This window comes from Filicampus tigris, chromosome 7, assembly GCF_054856515.1.
Source record: "Filicampus tigris isolate MCC_2025a chromosome 7, RoL_Ftig_1.0, whole genome shotgun sequence".
Taxonomy (NCBI): Eukaryota; Metazoa; Chordata; class Actinopteri; order Syngnathiformes; family Syngnathidae; genus Filicampus; species Filicampus tigris.
The window spans coordinates 23408086-23427296 of record NC_141223.1 but is presented as its reverse complement, the minus strand read 5'-3'; the positions used below and the strand labels follow the sequence as shown (position 1 = coordinate 23427296).

The 19211-nt window shown below is 42.8% G+C and overlaps 1 protein-coding gene across 10 annotated transcripts in view; it reads left to right on the top strand.

Moving 5' to 3' along the window:
- ryr1b (ryanodine receptor 1b (skeletal)) overlaps positions 1 to 19211 on the top strand; it is a 121551-nt gene that overhangs the window by 41306 nt on the left and 61034 nt on the right. For all 10 annotated transcript variants that reach the window (XM_086036382.1, XM_086036375.1, XM_086036381.1 and 7 more), the window contains 26 exons: positions 143 to 290; positions 1295 to 1500; positions 1869 to 2043; positions 2677 to 2885; positions 3204 to 3550; positions 4157 to 4292; positions 4798 to 4958; positions 5187 to 5349; positions 5900 to 5986; positions 6060 to 6286; positions 7061 to 7505; positions 8996 to 9559; positions 10752 to 10952; positions 11309 to 11420; positions 11501 to 11644; positions 12749 to 13022; positions 14536 to 14653; positions 14732 to 14864; positions 15104 to 15198; positions 15933 to 16068; positions 16297 to 16480; positions 16597 to 16708; positions 16799 to 16919; positions 17293 to 17462; positions 18116 to 18336; positions 18414 to 18504. In XM_086036382.1, coding sequence (XP_085892508.1) covers positions 143 to 290; positions 1295 to 1500; positions 1869 to 2043; positions 2677 to 2885; positions 3204 to 3550; positions 4157 to 4292; positions 4798 to 4958; positions 5187 to 5349; positions 5900 to 5986; positions 6060 to 6286; positions 7061 to 7505; positions 8996 to 9559; positions 10752 to 10952; positions 11309 to 11420; positions 11501 to 11644; positions 12749 to 13022; positions 14536 to 14653; positions 14732 to 14864; positions 15104 to 15198; positions 15933 to 16068; positions 16297 to 16480; positions 16597 to 16708; positions 16799 to 16919; positions 17293 to 17462; positions 18116 to 18336; positions 18414 to 18504 — 4980 coding nt within the window. The remainder of the gene's footprint in view (positions 1 to 142; positions 291 to 1294; positions 1501 to 1868; positions 2044 to 2676; positions 2886 to 3203; positions 3551 to 4156; positions 4293 to 4797; positions 4959 to 5186; positions 5350 to 5899; positions 5987 to 6059; positions 6287 to 7060; positions 7506 to 8995; positions 9560 to 10751; positions 10953 to 11308; positions 11421 to 11500; positions 11645 to 12748; positions 13023 to 14535; positions 14654 to 14731; positions 14865 to 15103; positions 15199 to 15932; positions 16069 to 16296; positions 16481 to 16596; positions 16709 to 16798; positions 16920 to 17292; positions 17463 to 18115; positions 18337 to 18413; positions 18505 to 19211) is intronic.

Genomic DNA, 19211 nt, shown 5'->3' with positions numbered 1-19211 from the left:
GCCGTTTGCCATCCAGTGGAAGAGCATTTCATTGTTCTGCCTATCACTATTCATCACTGGCGTAGATAGATTTGTAGAATATAATTGCTAATGGACATTCTGGACATGACCTGTATTATATGTTTGTCAACATTTCTCTCAGGACATCCTCAATAAGCGAAACCCTCGTCTGGTGCCTTACAACTTGCTGGACGAGAGAACCAAGAAGACCAACAGGGACAGCGTCAACAATGCCGTCCGTACGCTCATTGGCTACGGCTACAACATTGAGCCTCCAGACCAGGAAAGCAGTGAGTCGTCTTCATACAGTTACACAAGTCAGTGGTTGTCAAACTGGGGTCCCAAGACCCACCAAGAGATGGGGCGTGTGAGACACGGTTTGAGGTTTGCACAATTGCATAAAATCAGGGGTCTCAAAGTCCAGTCCTGAGGGAGCATCAACTCATCATCAAGTTCTGCAGGGGCCTGAAAACGATCTCGATCATTTGAATCAGGTTTGCCGCAGGAGGAAACCGCAAAAACATGGAGGAAAGCGGCCCTCGAAGACCGGAGTTTGAGACCCCTGCATTAAATTGTGTTGTATCATTTAAAAAAATGGGGGGCCAATGAAACAAATACTGTTTAGCTTTCGGACAGTTTGAAGCTCTGATATGATAAATCATAAATCATCCCACCAAAATGATACTTTTAAAAAAAAAAAATTTCATAAACAACGGCAGAATAATTAGAGGAATAATGTGTTAGGAATAATGTGAGGAATAATATGGTTTTTTTTCCAAGAACAAAATGCATATTTTTGTGAATATAACCCATTTTTAATTAGAGAAACAGGTGTGTATTCCAGAATAAAAGGCAAAATATGACAATTCCACATGTCTGATATTCTATTGCAGTGATTCTTAAAATGTGGTATGTGGGTACCCTCTGGTGGGACGCAAAATAATCCCTGCCAGTTCACTTATATTGTACTTTTTAGTACAAGGCATTTGCATTTAATCTTAAAGAACTGTTTGTTTTAAAAGTTTTTATTTCATTTTTAACAATTAGGCCTACCACGCTACTGTATTTTAATGTTCGTCATGTTGTTTTTGTGTGGAAAAAGAGAAACAATGTTGTTAAAATATGACTTTCATCTAACTATCTTTGACTGTAATATCATAATATTCTGACTTTTTGATAGGATTACAACTTTTTATCCAGACAAAATACATCTTTGTTCCTGTAAAGATTCAAATGTGTTTTCTCTTGGTGAAAAAAATACGACCTCATCCTCTTTTGCGTCGCCTTCCTGCAGCCAGCCACGGCCTGGAGAACATCCGCGGCGACAAGGTTCGACTCTTCAGGGCCGAGAGGTCGTACGCCATCACGCAAGGGAAGTGGTACTTTGAGTTTGAGGCCGTGACCACGGGCGAGATGCGAGTGGGCTGGGCTCGTCCGAGCGTCCACTCCGACACCGAACTGGGAGCGGATGAGCTTGCGTACGTCTTTAACGGCAACAAGGTCAGTCCAATTCTTACGCTGTTGGAATGACAGTCAAGTGTTGACAGCAGTCTAAACCATGGGTACACACACACTGATTATTAACATCTTAACAAAATTTGAAATGTGGAAGACCCCTCACATGATATGGAAAAATCTGTTGTTTGTTCTTAACGCTATTATAGTGTGTGGTGTACTTGTTGTTGGTGTCATCATTGGACAATTACTGTTAAAGACACAGCTGTTGTTGTGCCCATTGTTCAAATTTGGCCCGATCATCTGTATATGTGTGCTCCGCTTAACATGAGCAAATTATCTGTGAATAAATGATCTGTTGTTCTTACTCAAATATTTTTTCGTCAGACTTAATGACTCTGTAATGTTTTCAGGCGCAAAGGTGGCACATCGGCAACGAGCCCTTCGGCCGCCAGTGGCAGTCTGGCGACGTGGTGGGCTGTATGATCGACCTGACAGAGATGAACATCATGTTCACGCTCAATGGCGAAATGCTGATCAGTGACTCTGGCTCGGAGATGGCTTTCAAAGATATTGAAATCGGAGAAGGTTTGAGTTTTAAGCGGTATTGTGGAAAATAAGAAAGACTTGTTCTGATAGAGAATTTTTATATGGATTTTTATACCTTCGTATAAATGTTAATGGAAACCTGTAAATTGTTCAGCCCAGTAAACATACTGTAATGCAAAGGCACAGACAATTGGTCAGATGGAAAATAGCATGAAAAGTTTCAAGGAGTGTCTCAGGGGGGTTTCATACCTCCACCCTTCACTGTAAGACAAAATAGTGTCACTTTAGAATAATTGAATTAGTCCCAAGTGTTGCGATTCATTCCCCACTGAAGGAATAAAACACTTTTCTTTTTTTTTTTTATTACCAAAAGGCACAGTTTTCTTTTAAGTTTTTTTTTTGTTGTTATATGTTTTTTTTTCCATACCCAACCGTACCAATTAAACCAAATCCTATCTTTTTTTTTTAGCCCCAATGGTAGTAGTATAGCACCTAAAGGGTGGAATTAGACACACGGCAGTTGTATTGATAGAGATCCATTCTTTTCCTGTATAATTCTTTCCAGCTTGGCTTGAAGGTCCCTCCACAGATACTTGGTAGAAATTTGACTTTAGACAGAATGCTGCAACTTAAACCTGAAACCCATACTTCTTTTTTTTTTAACCTCCTCAGGTTTCATCCCAGTGTGTGCATTGGGCCTTTCCCAGGTTGGAAGGATTAATCTTGGCCAGAATGTCAGCAGCCTGCGCTACTTTGCCATCTGCGGCCTTCAAGAAGGCTTCGAGCCCTTCGCCATCAACATGAAGCGAGACATTACAATGTGGTTCAGCAAAAGCCTGCCGCAATTTCAGCCCGTCCCCACTGACCACAACCACTTGGAGGTAGCTGTTGATTGGCTCTCTCAATTGTTAAACGACAAACGAATAGCAGGTCTGCGTCAAAGTTCTGAGGTTCTCGGTTTGAACCTCTGCTTCATGTTCTGTAATCAGAGTACAGTATTGTGTTTTGATTAGTGTGATTAAAAACAGTTCTTTATCCAGTTGTGCCTTGAAATACAAGTTTCATTCATTAACTCACATTAACCGGATCTCAAATCATGTTTCCCCATTAAAATGAATAGAAATGTCACTAATCTGCCCCAGAAGTAAAAATTGACAAATGGGTGAAATCACTCATCTATTTTGGCATCAATTGCTTAGGTGTCCCGCGTGGATGGGACGGTGGACAGCGCCCCCTGCCTAAAGCTGACCCACAAGACCTTTGGCTCGCAGAACGCCAACACAGACATGATGTTCCTCAGGCTCAGCATGCCCGTCCAGTTCCATGAGACCTTCAAGATCCCAGCGGGCACCACGCTACTCACCCGGGCGCTCACCATCCCCGAGGACGAAGTGCTGGTAGTTGAGCCCGACTCTGAGTTTGAGGTCTTAAAGAAGTCGGCCAGCCGCAAGGAGCAGGAGGAAGATAAGAAGGAGCCATCCGTACCTAAGGAGATCTCGGTGGAAAACGAGAAGGACGCCATGTCAGAGAAAGGAAAGAAAAGAGGGTAAGATGAACTATTCATTACAGTTATTGTCGGCATATTTGCGCTTCACTATTCACAAAATCACCGATTGGGTTCTCAGCTCAATATTTTGTGTTCTTTCTGTTCTGCCCTAAGATGCCACAAGATGGCGCCAAAGTCCAGCTAGTATGAAAGTAGTGACTCGAAAAGAAAACACATTGGCACCTTGTCTTACAAGTTTAGCCTGGGTTGTTAGTGGAAGTTAAGAAAGTTTTAGCTGCATGTGTATGTTTTTGATATCCTATTATCTGTGAGCCATTTATTTTTAAGGGTTACAGGGTTTTTACATCATGGCCAGCTAGGGGACTATGGATGAAAAATAGCCTCTTGTCTAATTCTGGCTTTTTTTAACCATGTTTTTTCATGTGTTATGTGAAATTGCACTGTCCCCTTTCAAATAAAAACTATCATTCATTCATTCGTTATGTTGCAAGATGAGATTGAAATGAAATTTGTGGTTGAAACCAATATATACAGTACATAGGCATCAATGACTCACGGTTTATCGCTATTCACGGCAGGGCTTGGTCTCTATCTCCTGCAAATGGACTCAAAGAACAACAAAATGTTCTCCTCTCTACACTTCAGATTTTTCTTCAAAGCCAAGAAGGTGGCCATGACACCTCTTGCGCCTCCCCCCGCCCCGCCGACCGTGCCCCGCTTGGTGGAAGACGTGGTCCCCGATGACCGAGATGACCCTGAGATCATTCTTAACACCACCACTGTAAGACACATCATCATGTTTTCATTTGAATGGTTGTTGATGGCACTCAAAGAAACAAGTTGAGGGAGAGGCGCCGATTTGGGATGCTTGGTGGGAGGGAGATGTATAAACGTCATTGGCATCGGGTAGAGTCATCATACCTCCAAAATCATCACATTTCAGAGACCAAAAACGCGGCATGTTTTCTCAACCATTGACATTGCATCATCAAGGAGAGCAAGCCATTTTCAACACTTGAAATTGGGCGATAATTTGTAAGAATAACACAGACTCGTGTGGACTGACTAACAGTGTATTGTAGATTTATGAAAAACTATCAAATTTAGCAAATTGTTACAGGAGTACGTGGCCCAACGCCTGCAATATCTTAGGAATAATATTTAACAATGTCACTGATACTTTATGCTTTACGTCCCAAAAGTCATTTATTATTAATATACGCAGGGGGCCCAATACAAAATGTGTAGCAGATGTTTTCACACTTTCCCCGTCATTTTCTCTCCAGTACTACTATTCGGTGAGGATCTTTGCCGGGCAGGAGCCGACCGGCGTGTGGATCGGTTGGGTTACCCCCGACTACCACCAGTTTGATCCAACTTTCGATCTCTCCAAAGTGCGGAACGTCACTGTCACTGTGGGCGATGACAAAGGCAACATACATGACAGGTTTGTTTATCTAATGTCACTGCTTGTTTACTGTTATCAGGGCCTCCTTGGAATTGCTGTGTTTATACTTATTCTCATCAATAAGTCACCTTTGCTAGAAAATGTGCTTCTTTAGGTGTGCTTTTAAGGATCGACCAAAAGTCATTCAATAGTGCCCCCTGTAAAGTTGGGAAGAATTATCCCCTACTTGCTTTTTGGAAGATTGTGATTGAAAATGTTTCCCTGTAGCATGAAGCACAGCAACTGTTACATGGTGTGGGGAGGGGACCTGGTCAGCACTCAGCAGACCCGCTTTAGTCAGGAGGACATGGTGGTCGGCTGCCTGGTGGACTTGGTCACGGGCCTCATGACCTTCACAGCCAACGGCAAGGAAATCAACACCTTCTACCAGGTGAGGAGACACATCCATCCATCCATCCACTATCCATACCGCTTATCCTCACAAGGGTCGCGGGCGTGCTGGAGCCTATCCCAGCTGTCTTCGGGCAGTAGGCGGGGGACACCCTGAATTGGTTGCCAGCCAATCGCAGGGCACACAGAGACAAACATCCGCACTCACAATCACACCTAGGGGAAATTTAGAGAGTCCAATCAACTTACCATGCATGTTTTTGGAATGTGGGAGGAAACCGGAGTACCCGGGGAAATCCCACGCAGGCACGGGGAGAACATGCAAACTCAACACAGGAAGGCGGGAGCCGGGATCGAACCCACGACCTCTGAACTGTGAGGCGGACGTGCTAACCAGTCGAGGAGACACATGTCCGCACTTCTTGAGATACTGCAAAATTGGGCAAAAAAAAAAAGAAATACATTTTTAGATTTAAGATGGAGTGCTTAAAGGCAAAGTTATGTTAATGTTTTTTTTTAAATACACAACCTAAGCAAATTAAACACATCAGTTCATGTTGTGTACTAAAACCTCAGATGATTTGTCTCAGGTGGAACCCAACACCAAGCTGTTCCCCGCCGTCTTCATCCAGCCTTCCAGCCAGAACATGGTGCAACTGGAGCTGGGAAAACTCAAGGTCCGATCCTGATGCCCACATTTCTCCTCTTACTTCCCCCAAGAGTCTCAAAACCTCTCCGCTCTGCCCCCAGAACATCATGCCCATCTCGGCCGCCATGTTCCGCAGCGAGCGCAAGAACCCGGTGCCCCAGTGCCCCCCGAGGCTGGACGTCCAGATGTTGACCCCGGTCATCTGGAGCCGAATGCCCAATCGCTTCCTCAACCCGGAGGTGGGTAAAGTGAACGAGAAGCTGGGCTGGATGGTGGAGTGCACCGAGCCGCTCGTCATGATGGCCCTGCACATCCCGGAGGAAAACAGGTGGGATGGCAACACTAGCCACGTGGCATTGTGCACTATCCACCTTGTTTTGAAAAATAATCTAACGGTGCTTCTTTTTTCCCCCTGCAATATTGCAATTGCAATTTAATATGCAATATTTTTTTCAAGGCCCCCTTCCAATGTGTTTTCAATAAACAACAATAAACAACATCAGATTGATTCGACATACATATTTTCATCTGAAAAGTTAGGCTTACACTAAAATAAAGACAAATGATCCATTCATCGATATAAAAGACAGTTTATTTATCTACTTCAATTAGAGTTGTTAACTTACCAAACACTTTGGTTTGCAACATTTGAAGTGTTCACTACAACAACTTCAAAAATTCTACCAAACAAGTATGGAGTAAACATAACTCCATTAAGTCGTTAATTTGATTAGAAACAGTAATACAAACAAATCAGAGGTTTCTATTTCAACTTTTCATATTTTCATGAACAATGATGATCCATCCATCCATCCATCTATCTCTCTCTCTCTCTCTATCTATCTATCTATCTATCTATCTATCTATCTATCTATCTATCTATCTATCTCTCCATCCATCCATCCATCCATCCATCCATCCATCCATCCATCTAGAAAATAAAGCCGACCAACCAAGATGAAGCTTTTTTTTTTGCGGTTCGGAGGTGAATTTGAAAATTTCATTTGACTACATTGCGATGTCAAGTTGAGTTTAATGAATTGTTCAGCCCTATTTGGAAGCATGCAAATTGTCCTAAAGAAGAAGTCTCTTTTGTATTCAGGTGTATTGACATCCTGGAGCTGTCGGAGCGCCAGGACCTGATGAAGTTCCACTACCACACTCTCATGCTCTACTGCGCCGTGTGCGCCCTGGGCAACAACCGCGTGGCCCATGCGCTGTGCAGCCACGTGGACGAATCGCAGCTCTTCTACGCCATCGAGAACACCTACTTGCCCGGTCCTCTGCGTAGCGGCTACTACGACCTTCTCATCAGTATCCACCTGGAGTCGGCCAAGCGGGCACGACTGGGCACCAACAAGGAGTTCATCGTGCCCATGACGGAAGACACGCTCAGCATCAGCCTCTATCCGGACGCCCAGAAGGCCCATTCCCTGCCCGGTGTGGGTCTCAACACCTGCTTGCGACCTAAACTTCATTTCTCCTCCATCAACTTTGTGGGCATGGATCCCGACTTGTATACGCTTAGTCCCATTTTCCCACTGCAGGTGAGAAACATGTTGAATGAGTTGACTTTGCAAAATAAACTTTACCTACTGTTCCTTATTATCTTGCCAAAGTGCAGTTCATCACGAACCTACGCTAATGCCAGAGGTGGGGACATTTGAGTCGCGTGCCTTGGCTCAAGTCATTAATCGGAGAACTTAAAGCGGAAGTCAACCCACCCATATTTTTTTCAAGAATATGTTCTGTGTAGTGTGTAGGTCCACTAGTTGAAACAAGGTATTCTGATTAATATTGCGTTTAATCCACTTGTTTTTAGCCATCTTTGGGGCTAACCTGTTTTCCGAAGCCGTGATTGGTCGTTACCTGAGCCCTGAGCAGTTGTGATGTCATTTTCTGTCGACAGAAGTGACGACATGGGCGCCCCCTGAGAAGGCTAAAAAGGGCTGGATTTTGCTGCTTCACTCATATTCCACAAACGCAATATTAATCAGAATGCCTTGTTTCAACTAGTGGGCCTGCTAGGAACATATTCTTGAAAAAAATGTGTTTTGGTTGATTTCCTCTTTAAGCATTAATGGCTCAAACTTATTTGGTATTCATGAGACTCCACTTGACAATGACTTGAACTACATAACTTCTTCATGCAAGCCTTGCATGTCTCCATCTAAAAATCTACATTTTCAACATAGTGTGCCAAGTCAAGCCAAGTTTATTTACAGTTTAAAGTCATTAACCACAAAAGAGTGTCAAGGGGTTTCACTGGCCCAAACTTAAAAAAATGAATCACACCACTGGTCTGAATGAATAAAAGAGAAGCGGCAGTAAAACAGGCCAAAATACAGATGTCAGGGGGTGAGTGTGGCATGAGACTAGTTGCATGCTAGGTGTAGTTTACGTAATATGATATTGACTGTAGGGCATTACAGACCACTGGAGCCCTAATAAATAGTTGTTTTTAGCTTCCACAACTTGTACGTATTTTTATGCATACAATTTCCAAAGCAGGCAGACAACTCTACCCTATTTCTGGTAAAGTTCCAGTCGAGTTTGTAAACTGTGATGAGTCATTTAAGGTTTTCAGAGTTTCTGGATGCATGTGTAATTTACACAAATTTAAAACGATTTCTAGAGCTTCAGTTTTATAGACAGTACATACATAGATTTCCTATGATCTGTAAGTTGCACGCGTAAATGACAAAAACTCATTTATAATACTGTTGGGAATTGATTTGGTTTTAAAAAATTTCCGAATGCTCGTTAGTTGCAAATTTAGCAACAAGATAATATTCATCCATCCATCCATCCATTATCTTATCCTCATAAATATTTTTCGAATATAGGCCTACTTGTAATTATTTGCCCCAAATCAATGGGAAAAAAATTGAAATGGTCCACTTCACTTGGGATCACATTGGTGTGAATGTGGCCCCACCTAATGAGTTTGACACCTCTACTCTAGGTTCTTTATGGGGGGGGCATCTGCATTTCTTATGCGTCATCGACACTTGCTTCTTTCTTTCCCGCACTTCAGGAGCTGAAGACCCTGGCGATTAGCATGCTGACCGAGGCTGTGCTGGATGGTAGCCAGGCCATGCGCGACCCAGTTGGAGGCAGCGTGGAGTTCCACTTTGTTCCCATACTCAAGCTAATCAGCACGCTGCTCATCATGGGCATCTTCAACGACGAAGACACCAAACACATCCTGAAGATGATCGATCCCAACGTGTTCAGCGGGAAGGAAGAGGAGGAGGAAGAAGAAGCGGTAACGGAGGAAGCGAAAGGCGGAGCCGACGGGGAAAGCGAGGAGGAGAAGGAGGAGGGAGACGAGGCAGAGCCGGAGGACGAGGGTGTGGGAGAGGAGGAAGAGGAGCTGAAAGCTTTGGAGAAAGGAGAGCACAAGGATGACGAAGAGGCCGAGCCGAAGGAGGAAGCAGAAGAGAAGGTGGAAGGCGAGGCCAAAGGTGGAAAAGTGGATGGAGAAAAGGTAGAAGAGGAGAAGGAGGCCGAGATGCTGGAGGCAGAATTGAAAGAAGAAGAGGAGGGTCTGGAGGAGGGATTGCTCCAGATGAAGTTGCCAGAATCTGTCAAACTACAGGTTAGTCTGATAACAATTAGAAAAGAGAGAATGCGGTGGAAAATGTGCAAGGAGGATGTACAGCTTGTGTGAATTGAAATGTGGAATATTGAAACTTTTGCGAATGTGGAGAACGTGATAAATAGTTCCGTAAATGTCCTGAATAAACGGAACAATTTTGTATTTGGAATGGTTTGAGAAATGAGGTAAGAAGAGGTCAATATGTCAAGTATTTCTTCATTTCAGAGTTTTAATGATGTGATAAAGTTCATTGTATCTTCTGAGTAAGCTGAACTGTTTGAGGTTGAAATGGCTTGAAACAGTTGAGAATTGTGGAAGGAGGAGGTAAGTGAAATGTCTTGTAATTTGGGAGTTTCATTGTAAAAGGTGTAGAGTTCTGAAAAAGTGGGAGGTGGAAAATAGTTCTCAATTTGTCCTGAATTATCTGAATATTTTGAAGTTTGAATGGTTTTTGACAAATGTGGAAGATGGAGGTAAAAATGGGGTACTTGGGAATGTGACAACTATTTCCATATATGAGCTGAACAATTTAGTTGCAATGGTTTCGATCAGTTGAGAAATATGGTAGGAGCAGGTAGATATGTAAAAATATTGTATCTCCTAACTGGGGAATTTTATCATGAAAATATGGGAAAAAGTTACACATTTGTACTAGATGAGCTAAACAGTTTGAATTTGAAATGGTTTGATACACCTGAGAAGATTTAAATATGTAAAATGTCTTTTAATTAGATAATTGTATTGTAAAAAGTTGTATTGTAATTTTGAAAAAGTGAAATGTGTAAAATAGTTCCTAAGCTGAGCTGAACATTTTGGAATGGTTTTGGAGACACATGTAAGAAGGATGTAAACATATCTGCATTAATGTGTTACTTTTGTCATGGAAAATATGGAATAGTGAAAATTTGGGCAATTTTTGGTATGTGATAAATAGTTTGCTACATGTCCCGAATGAGCTGAACAGTTTGAAGTTAGAATGGTTCGAATCGAACTTGTTTTGTTGAAAATGGATGCGGAGTAGTTGTGTTCAGATTAATTTCCACCTATGACACAGCTTTGTCTGCTCACTTTTTTATACATTTTTGCATCACTCATGGCTCTAAGACCTTTGTAAAAGAGTTTGGCAAAATGATGTAACACAGTCATTTGCGTTTGATGAAGTATTAAATGTTCAACTGTGTCTCTCTCTCAGATGTGCACCCTCCTGCAGTACTTCTGCGACTGCGAGCTGCGACATCGCGTGGAGGCCATTGTGGCCTACTCGGACAACTTTGTGCACGAAATTCAGAGCAACCAGCGCGTCCGTTACAACCAGCTGATGACAGCCTTCACCATGTCGGCTGCCGAGACGGCGCGCAAGACTCGCGAGTTCCGCTCGCCACCGCAGGACCAGGTACAGTTGGACAAAACAATTATATACACGTCTTGTGTACCCTAAAATCATTGTAAAATAAATGATTTTGTAAAATTGTTGTATTTTTCCAGAATGTTTCTTTTATTATTTACATTAAAATAAATCAACTATTTAATGCAGTACAAATTGTTAAATGTCAAATGTTTTTTGTGAAATGTCTTACAAATGTTGTATCATTTACAATAAATAAATAAATGTTTTTTTTTATTACAATAAATCAATTATGCTATTTCACGAATATATGTATTGTATTATTCATAACAGATTTATTTAACAGCACAAGTAAAACATGTCAAATGTATATGTAAAATTGTTCACTTTTTTATTACATAAAGGTTCTTTTGCTGACCAATTTCAAACACAGTCCAGAGGATGAGGATTGTCCTGTGCCCGAGGATGTTCGAGACACTCTGGGAGAGTTTCACAACGACCTCCTCCTTCACTGCGGTGAGGACACCTGGAAAGAGGTCACATTCTGCACGCCCTTTACTTCAAGTTCTAAGCCACCCCTCAAACCACCCCTGCAGGCATACATATCGAGGAGGAGGCAGAGGAGGAGGTGGTGGACACCTCGCTGAGTGGAAGACTCCTCAGCCTGGTGGATAAAGTGAAAAGCTTGCGAAAGAAGGAAGAGGAGGAGAAGCCTGAAGCAGAGGAGGAGCCCAAACCCAGTAAGATGAAACACAAATATACTAATGTGACTTTTGTGTCCCGGTCTGAATGAGTTGAGAAATGTGGAAGGAGGAGGTAATTTGGGAAAATATCTGCATCTATTCACCAGTTTTGTCATGGAAAATGTGGAGTACTGGAAAATATGGAGGAGCCCAAAGATGACGCAAATATGTTAATTAAACTGACTTTTTTGTCCTGTTTGAGAAATTTGGAAGTAGGGGACCAATTATCACATCATCTCCTAATTTGGAAATCTTGATGATAAAAATGTGGGAAATTCAGGAATGTGGTAATACTTCCATATACTTAACTGAACTGAGCAGTTTGAAGTTGGCGATGTTTGAATCTGTAGACAAATGTGAAAGGCATGGGCCAATATTAGATTCTGACAGCATGATAAAAACAAAAATAGCACAGTATCACCATATCAAAATGACCCCACTGTCTGCTTTAGAGATACCGTACATATTTGGGGGAATAAAAATTAAACACAATATATTTTATTTTTCAACAAAATATGGTCGCTGTCCTGTGAAAAATCTCAAATTTTCGAAGCTTTTTTTAATTTTCCCATTAATGCACCGCCGAAAAAAAATAAGAAAAATGAAAAAATGGAGATACGTTTTTTTCACAGGACAACGATACAGAATATTTGGCACATTACGAAACGTGTACCTTGTTAAAGAGGAAGTCGACCCCAAAATATTATTTGCAATGACATGTTCTATGCAAGGGGGCACGGTGGTCGACTGGTTAGCACGTTAATATTGTATTTGTGGAATATGAGTGAAGCACCCGTTTTTAGCCATCCCAGGGACGGACGGCCATTTTGTCACTTTTGTCGACTGAAAATGACATCACAGCTGCTTAGCGCTCAGGAGACGACGAGTTGAACATGAAGTTGAAGTTGGTTTGAATCGATTGAGAAATGTAGAATGAGTGGCTCAATATGTATTTCATTTTTATTGTGAAAATGTGGGAATTTTAGGAATGTGATCAATAATATGAGCTGCATGATCTGAATATTTAGGAGTTGGAATGGTTTGAATCGGTGGAGAAATGTGGAAGGAGGATGTCTCCATATAAACTATCTGGTCACACAGGCACCCTTCAGGAGTTGATCTCACACACCATGATCCACTGGGCCCAGGAATCGTTCATCCAGAACCCGGAACTGGTGCGCCTGATGTTCAGCCTGCTGCACCGGCAGTACGATGGCCTGGGCGAGCTGATCCGGGCGCTGCCCAAAGCATACGCCATCAACGCTGTGTCCTACCAGGACACCATGGACCTGCTGGAATGTCTGGGCCAGATCCGCTCGCTGCTTATCGTCCAGATGGGCCCAGAGGAGGAGCGCCTCATGATCCAGAGCATTGGGTCTGAATGCTTTCTGTGCACTTGGCCTACATCCAAATCCAAAGTCCTTTGATTTTCAAAAAAAGTTGAATATTTTCAATTTATGGTAGAGAGCCCTGTCATATCAAGCCAACAGGAATAGAAACAAAAACATTAGTATTTTTATTGCAATATGTACTTCAGCATATACAGTATACCATAATACAATACAATTTTATTTATATAGCGCATTTCATAACAGCTAGAGCTGTAACAAAGCGCTTTACAAACAATACAATAAATAAAAAACAATAAAAGGCTGTGATACACACGTAGATAATAAAAATGTAAATAAAGCCAATAAATTAACATAGAACACTATATACAATTGACGCCGGAAAAGATCAGAAAATTTCAGGTCTGATCAAAAGCCAGAGAAAAGAAATGTGTCTTCAACCGGGTTTTAAAAATGGACAGAGAGGGAGCTTGCCTAACAACGATAGGGAGGTCATTCCAGAGGGAAGGGCCAGCAACAGAAAAAGATCGATCCCCTCTGAGGCTCCGCTTGGTCCTCGGCACCTCGAGTAGCGCCTGGTTCGCAGACCTGAGGCTGCGGGAAGGTGCGTAGGAGTGGAGGAGCTCGGAGAGGTACGCTGGGGCCAGGCCGTTTAATGATTTAAAGACAAATAGGAGAATCTTAAATTGAACCCTGAAATGCACTCGGAGCCAGTGAATGGAGGCCACTGGCAACTTCAAAGAAAGTGCCCTCAAAGCTGCTGAACGCTGTGGCGAATATACACTGTTTACATTTAAATTTGTTTTTAAAAACAGTCGCCGTTCCTCCACCTCGGTCTGAAGTTCTCAACGCATCCAAGTAAGAGAATGCAGGCGGTAACAGTTCAAGCATCGCACTGCACTCACCGGCGCCAGTCCAAATCTCCGTCAGGCAGAGGAAATCCAAGTTGTTGGAAAGAAATAGCTCCCTCAAGGAATAAACAAAATATAATAACATAATTAACCAGTAGTAGACCAATTAGTAGCTCTGATAATAATGTGGCACATGAATACAGAAATACTGTATAACATATTAAAATACCAAAACCAATACTAAAACTAAAACTTTAAACAGCATTTTTGAAAAAATAAAAACTAACACTAACAAAACTAACAAACCTGCTCTAAAAAATAAATCAAACTAGGTGAATTAAAGTGGAAGTCAACCCAAGCATATTTTTTCTAGAATATGTTCTATGCGTATTCGTTGAGGATGGGTACATTCTATGAGTGTATTTCTCATATTCCACAATCGCAATATTAATCTGAATGCCATATTTCAACCAGTGGGCCTGCATATAACATATTCTGGAAAAATAATATGTTTGGGTTGACTTCCTCTTGTCACTATTATGTCACTAAACTAACTATTATGAAAAATGTAAAACTATTGTAAGTAACCATGCCCCTGACTTAATATATTCAAATGACCACAGGGAATTGAATGAGTCATGCATTTGAATACAGCCTGATTTTAGCTTTTGATTGATATTTTTTCCAGGAATATCATGAACAACAAGGTGTTTTACCAGCACCCCAATTTGATGAGAGCTCTTGGTATGCACGAGACAGTCATGGAGGTGATGGTCAACGTGTTGGGTGGCGGAGGAGACTCAAAGGTAAATACCCTTCCCTCAAACATCTCCATCATGGTGTGCTCATGGGTTATGCAACACGGTCCACATTTTATTCCACAGGAGATCCGCTTCCCCCAAATGGTGACCAACTGCTGCCGCTTCCTGTGTTACTTCTGCCGAATCAGCCGTCAGAACCAGCGCTCCATGTTTGACCATCTGGGCTACCTGTTGCAGAACAGTGGCATCGGACTGGGTCAGTGTGCCGTATTCATCGGTTGACAAAATAGTAAATGAAAATCTGGGTACACCACTTCCAATGTAATAAAAAGGTCTGTAAACATCCTGAAGAGAACCGTTTGAAGTTGAAATGTGGAAGGAGGAGATGAATATGTCAAATGTGTCTTCATTTCAGAATAGTATTCGCATTTATTACGGAGGTGTACCTGATGTTTTTATGATGAACGAGCTGACCGATTGTCTTCTGACTCTCAGGCATGCGGGGCTCCACTCCTCTGGATGTGGCGGCGGCCTCCTGCATCGACAACAACGAGCTGGCCTTGGCACTTCAGGAGCAGGACCTAGAAATGGTTTGGCAACAGAAAAAAAACACATACAGACACTCCCCAACTTACGAAGCAGTTACGTTCCGGAATGCTATTTACGTAACTATCTCGTGTTATTCTGACTCCTACTGAAAAAGTAAATCCAGTCTCATAACGGGTCAAAAATGGACCAGATTTAATCTGAGCACTGTGTTAAAGATGAAGTCAACCCCAAAATCTTCTTTACAAGGATATGTTATATGCACCTTCACGAGTGTAAACATGGCATTCTGACTAATATTGCTTTTGAGTTAAGCAGTAAAATCCACCCGACTTTGTCTATCCCAGGGACGACCATTTTTTCACTTGCTGTCAACTGCAAATGACATCACGGTTGCTCAGGGCTCAGGTAACAACCAATCATGGCTCAGCTTTCGAAAACGGGTGAGCCGTGATTGTTTGCTACCTGAGCCCTGAGCAACTGTGATGTCATTTCCAGTCGACAGAGGTGACAAAATGGCCGCCCCGTGAGATGGAGAAAAACGGGTGGATTTTGCTGGATTTCATATTCCACAAACGCATTATTAATAAGAATGCCATATTTACACTCGTGAAAGTGCATAGAACGTATTATTGCGTATAATTTTTTTATTGCTGACATTTTTTAAGTAACGCGTAGGTGACCATATAAGTTGAATATTCGCAAGTAGCTCAGTGTCTGTGCGCAAGAACATACAGTAAAGCGGTCCCTTTGTAATCATTGTAATTATATGACGTAGGTGGTGACCTACTTGGCAGGCTGCGGCTTGCAGATGTGCCCCATGCTGCTGTCCAAGGGCTACCCCGACATTGGCTGGAACCCCTGCGGAGGAGAGAGATATTTAGACTTCCTGCGCTTTGCCGTCTTTGTGAACGGTAACGCCACAGCATACAGTGTGTCTCAAAAAGTGTACTCACTCTTAGCCTGGCCATTATTTGCATATTTTGTTATGATTCATCAACAAGTCCATCCATCTATCCATTTTCTATACCGCTCATCCTCATAAGAGTCACGGCTAAGCTGGAGCCTGTCCCAGCAAGAGGCCACTCTGTAGTTCCACTCAACTTATGTAGTTCTTTTGGCTGACTTCCCGCCCCTCATAGGTGAGAGCGTGGAGGAGAACGCCAACGTGGTGGTGCGCCTTCTCATCCGCCGACCCGAGTGCTTCGGCCCGGCGCTCCGAGGAGAGGGAGGCAACGGTCTGTTGGCAGCCATGGAGGAGGCCATCAAGATCTCGGAGGATCCGGCAAGGGACGGACCAACTGTCAAAAAAGACAGACGCTTCATGTGTGTTTCCATCTCAGACCCAAGGGTTCACAAACTTTTTGGGTCCAGAGAACCCATACAGGGAAGACATTTTTGTCAAAGAAAGCCTCATAATCCTTTATTTTGTTTATTGTCAGGTTTGGTGGGGAGGAGCAGCAGGAAGAGAGCCGTGTGCATCTGGGAAACGCCATCATGTCCTTCTACTCGGCCCTCATTGACCTGCTGGGCCGCTGCGCCCCTGAGATGCATGTGAGTGGAGCCGCTAATGACAATGCTGCTTTCTCTCAGCGCTCCAGATGTAAAACTGGAAGTCTTTACGTCTCATTATTTATCCACTAGCTGATCCAAGCAGGAAAGGGTGAAGCTTTAAGGATCCGAGCCATCCTGAGGTCTCTGGTGCCCATCGAGGATCTAGTGGGAGTCATCAGTTTGCCTGTGCAGATTCCTTCCCACGGCAAAGGTGAAGTAAAATGTCCAGACTTTGTATTCTGTAAAAAGTCCCCACTTAGTAGTAATGTAAAGAATTATAAAGTGTGTGCGTTATGATATATTCAATGTGGCTGCTTCTGGTGTGCAAGACTTGCTCACCAGGGGCAGTATAATACAGTCAAGATGACACAAAAGAAGCTTCATAGCTTCATAGCATGAGTGCAATTGGCGTTGCTTGATATTGTTGTGTGGTAATGTGTAAAAAAAAAAAAAAAAAAAAAAATCGCCACAAAATCGCTCGATATTTGTCGATAATGAAAGAGTTAAAATTGGCCAATTAAATTGGTTGGCTGACATGCTTGTTTTATTTGTTTATTTATTTATTTCTTCTGTCCATGCCGCAGACGGTCAGGTTGTCGAGCCCAAGATGTCTGCCAGCTTCGTGCCCGACCACAAAGCCTCCATGGTGCTCTTCCTGGACAGAGTGTACGGTATCGAGAACCAGGACTTCCTGCTCCACGTGCTGGAGGTCGGCTTCCTGCCCGACATGAGAGCTGCGGCTTCTCTCGACACCGTGAGTCCTTCGTGTACACTCTTGAAATAGATGGTGCTCGTTCGTTAGGTAATACAGGCAAATTGTTTCGGGAAAGTTGACCGCGTCGGTTATTATTAGTAGCTGCATCGGTCGAGAAGCAGAAAAATAATCTCTCTTTCCCTTTTGACCGTTCTCAAGATGTATCCAACCCAGAAACAAAACAGAACAATGGCTATAGGAATTCTATTCTGCCAAATATCGTATTCGGCCTAAAAATGTGTCATGTGTCATCTTCCACACCGCTTATCCTGTACAGAGTTGCGGAAAGGTGCTGGAGCCTATCCCAGCTGACTACGGGTGAAAGGCGAACCGCACCTAGAATTGGTTGCCAGCCAGTCGCAGTGCACACAGACACCATCACTGAGCGGGAACCGATACCACGCTGCCTGCACACTCGGCTTAAAAATATATGCTGTATATCACTTGGGCCTACAAACACTATGATTAAACCTAATGACAACACTGAGATTTCACCAGATGGCAACAAAGTTGGCCTGAGCAAAATTGTAATATTTACCCATTATGTTCTTTCCAGCAGTTAGTGTGGTCAGATAACTAATCAAATCGAATTGAATTGTGATGACCACAAAGCAACATTCATGATACAGATATTCTGACCTCTCTTCTTCTAGGCGGCTTTCAGCACCACAGAAATGGCGTTGGCGCTGAACCGCTACCTCTGCTCGGCCGTCCTGCCTCTGCTCACCAAGTGTGCCCCCTTGTTCGCCGGCACCGACCATCGGGCCATAATGATCGACTCCATGCTACACACCATCTACCGGCTGTCCCGTGGCCGAGCCCTCACCAAAGCCCAGAGGGACGTCATCGAGGAGTGCCTCATGTGGCTCTGCAAGTCAGTTGGGGGGAAACATGGCAAATGACCGACATGCGAGTGACGAATCCTCCTTATTTGTGACGTACTGTTGGCAGGTATCTCCGGCCGTCCATGCTTCAGCATCTGCTTAGGAGGCTGGTGTTTGATGTACCCATCCTCAACGAATACGCAAAGATGCCGCTCAAGGTCTGCCTCCCTTTTTCTTTTTTTTTTTATCGACTCCATTGTTTTCGATTTTGTTGTACACAAACACAAAGAAGAATTCTTAAATCGGAAGTCAACCCAAACATATTTTTTTCAAGAATATTTTCCCAGCAGGCCCACTAGTTGAAACATGGAATTCTGATTAATTTAGCATGTGTGGAATATAAGTTAAGCAGGGAAATGCACTCATTTTTAGCCATCTCTGGGGGCGGCCATTTTGTCTTCTGTCGACTGAAAATGACATCACAATTGCACACAACGACCAATCACGGCTGACCTGTTTTCTGAAACTGAGCCGTGATTGGTCTTGTGAGCAGTTGTGATGTCATTTTCAGTCGACAAAAGACAAAATGGCCACCCCCACAGATGGCTAAAAACAAGTGGATTAACACTTATTCCACAAATGCAATATTTATCAGAATGCCTTGTTTCAACTAGTGCATAGAACATATTCTTGAAAACAAAATGTTTGTGTTGACTTCCCCTTTAAAGATAAATCATATACAGAATATTGGTTGCCAGAATGGCACCAAAACAAGGCAAGGCAATGCAGTTTTATTTATAAAGCACATTTCATACACAAGGCAACTCAATGTGCTTCACACAAGCAAAGACACAACACCTACAAGCAGGTTTCTAAAATATATAAAAAAAGAACATGATTTAAAATTGTTTAGAGGACCTTAATC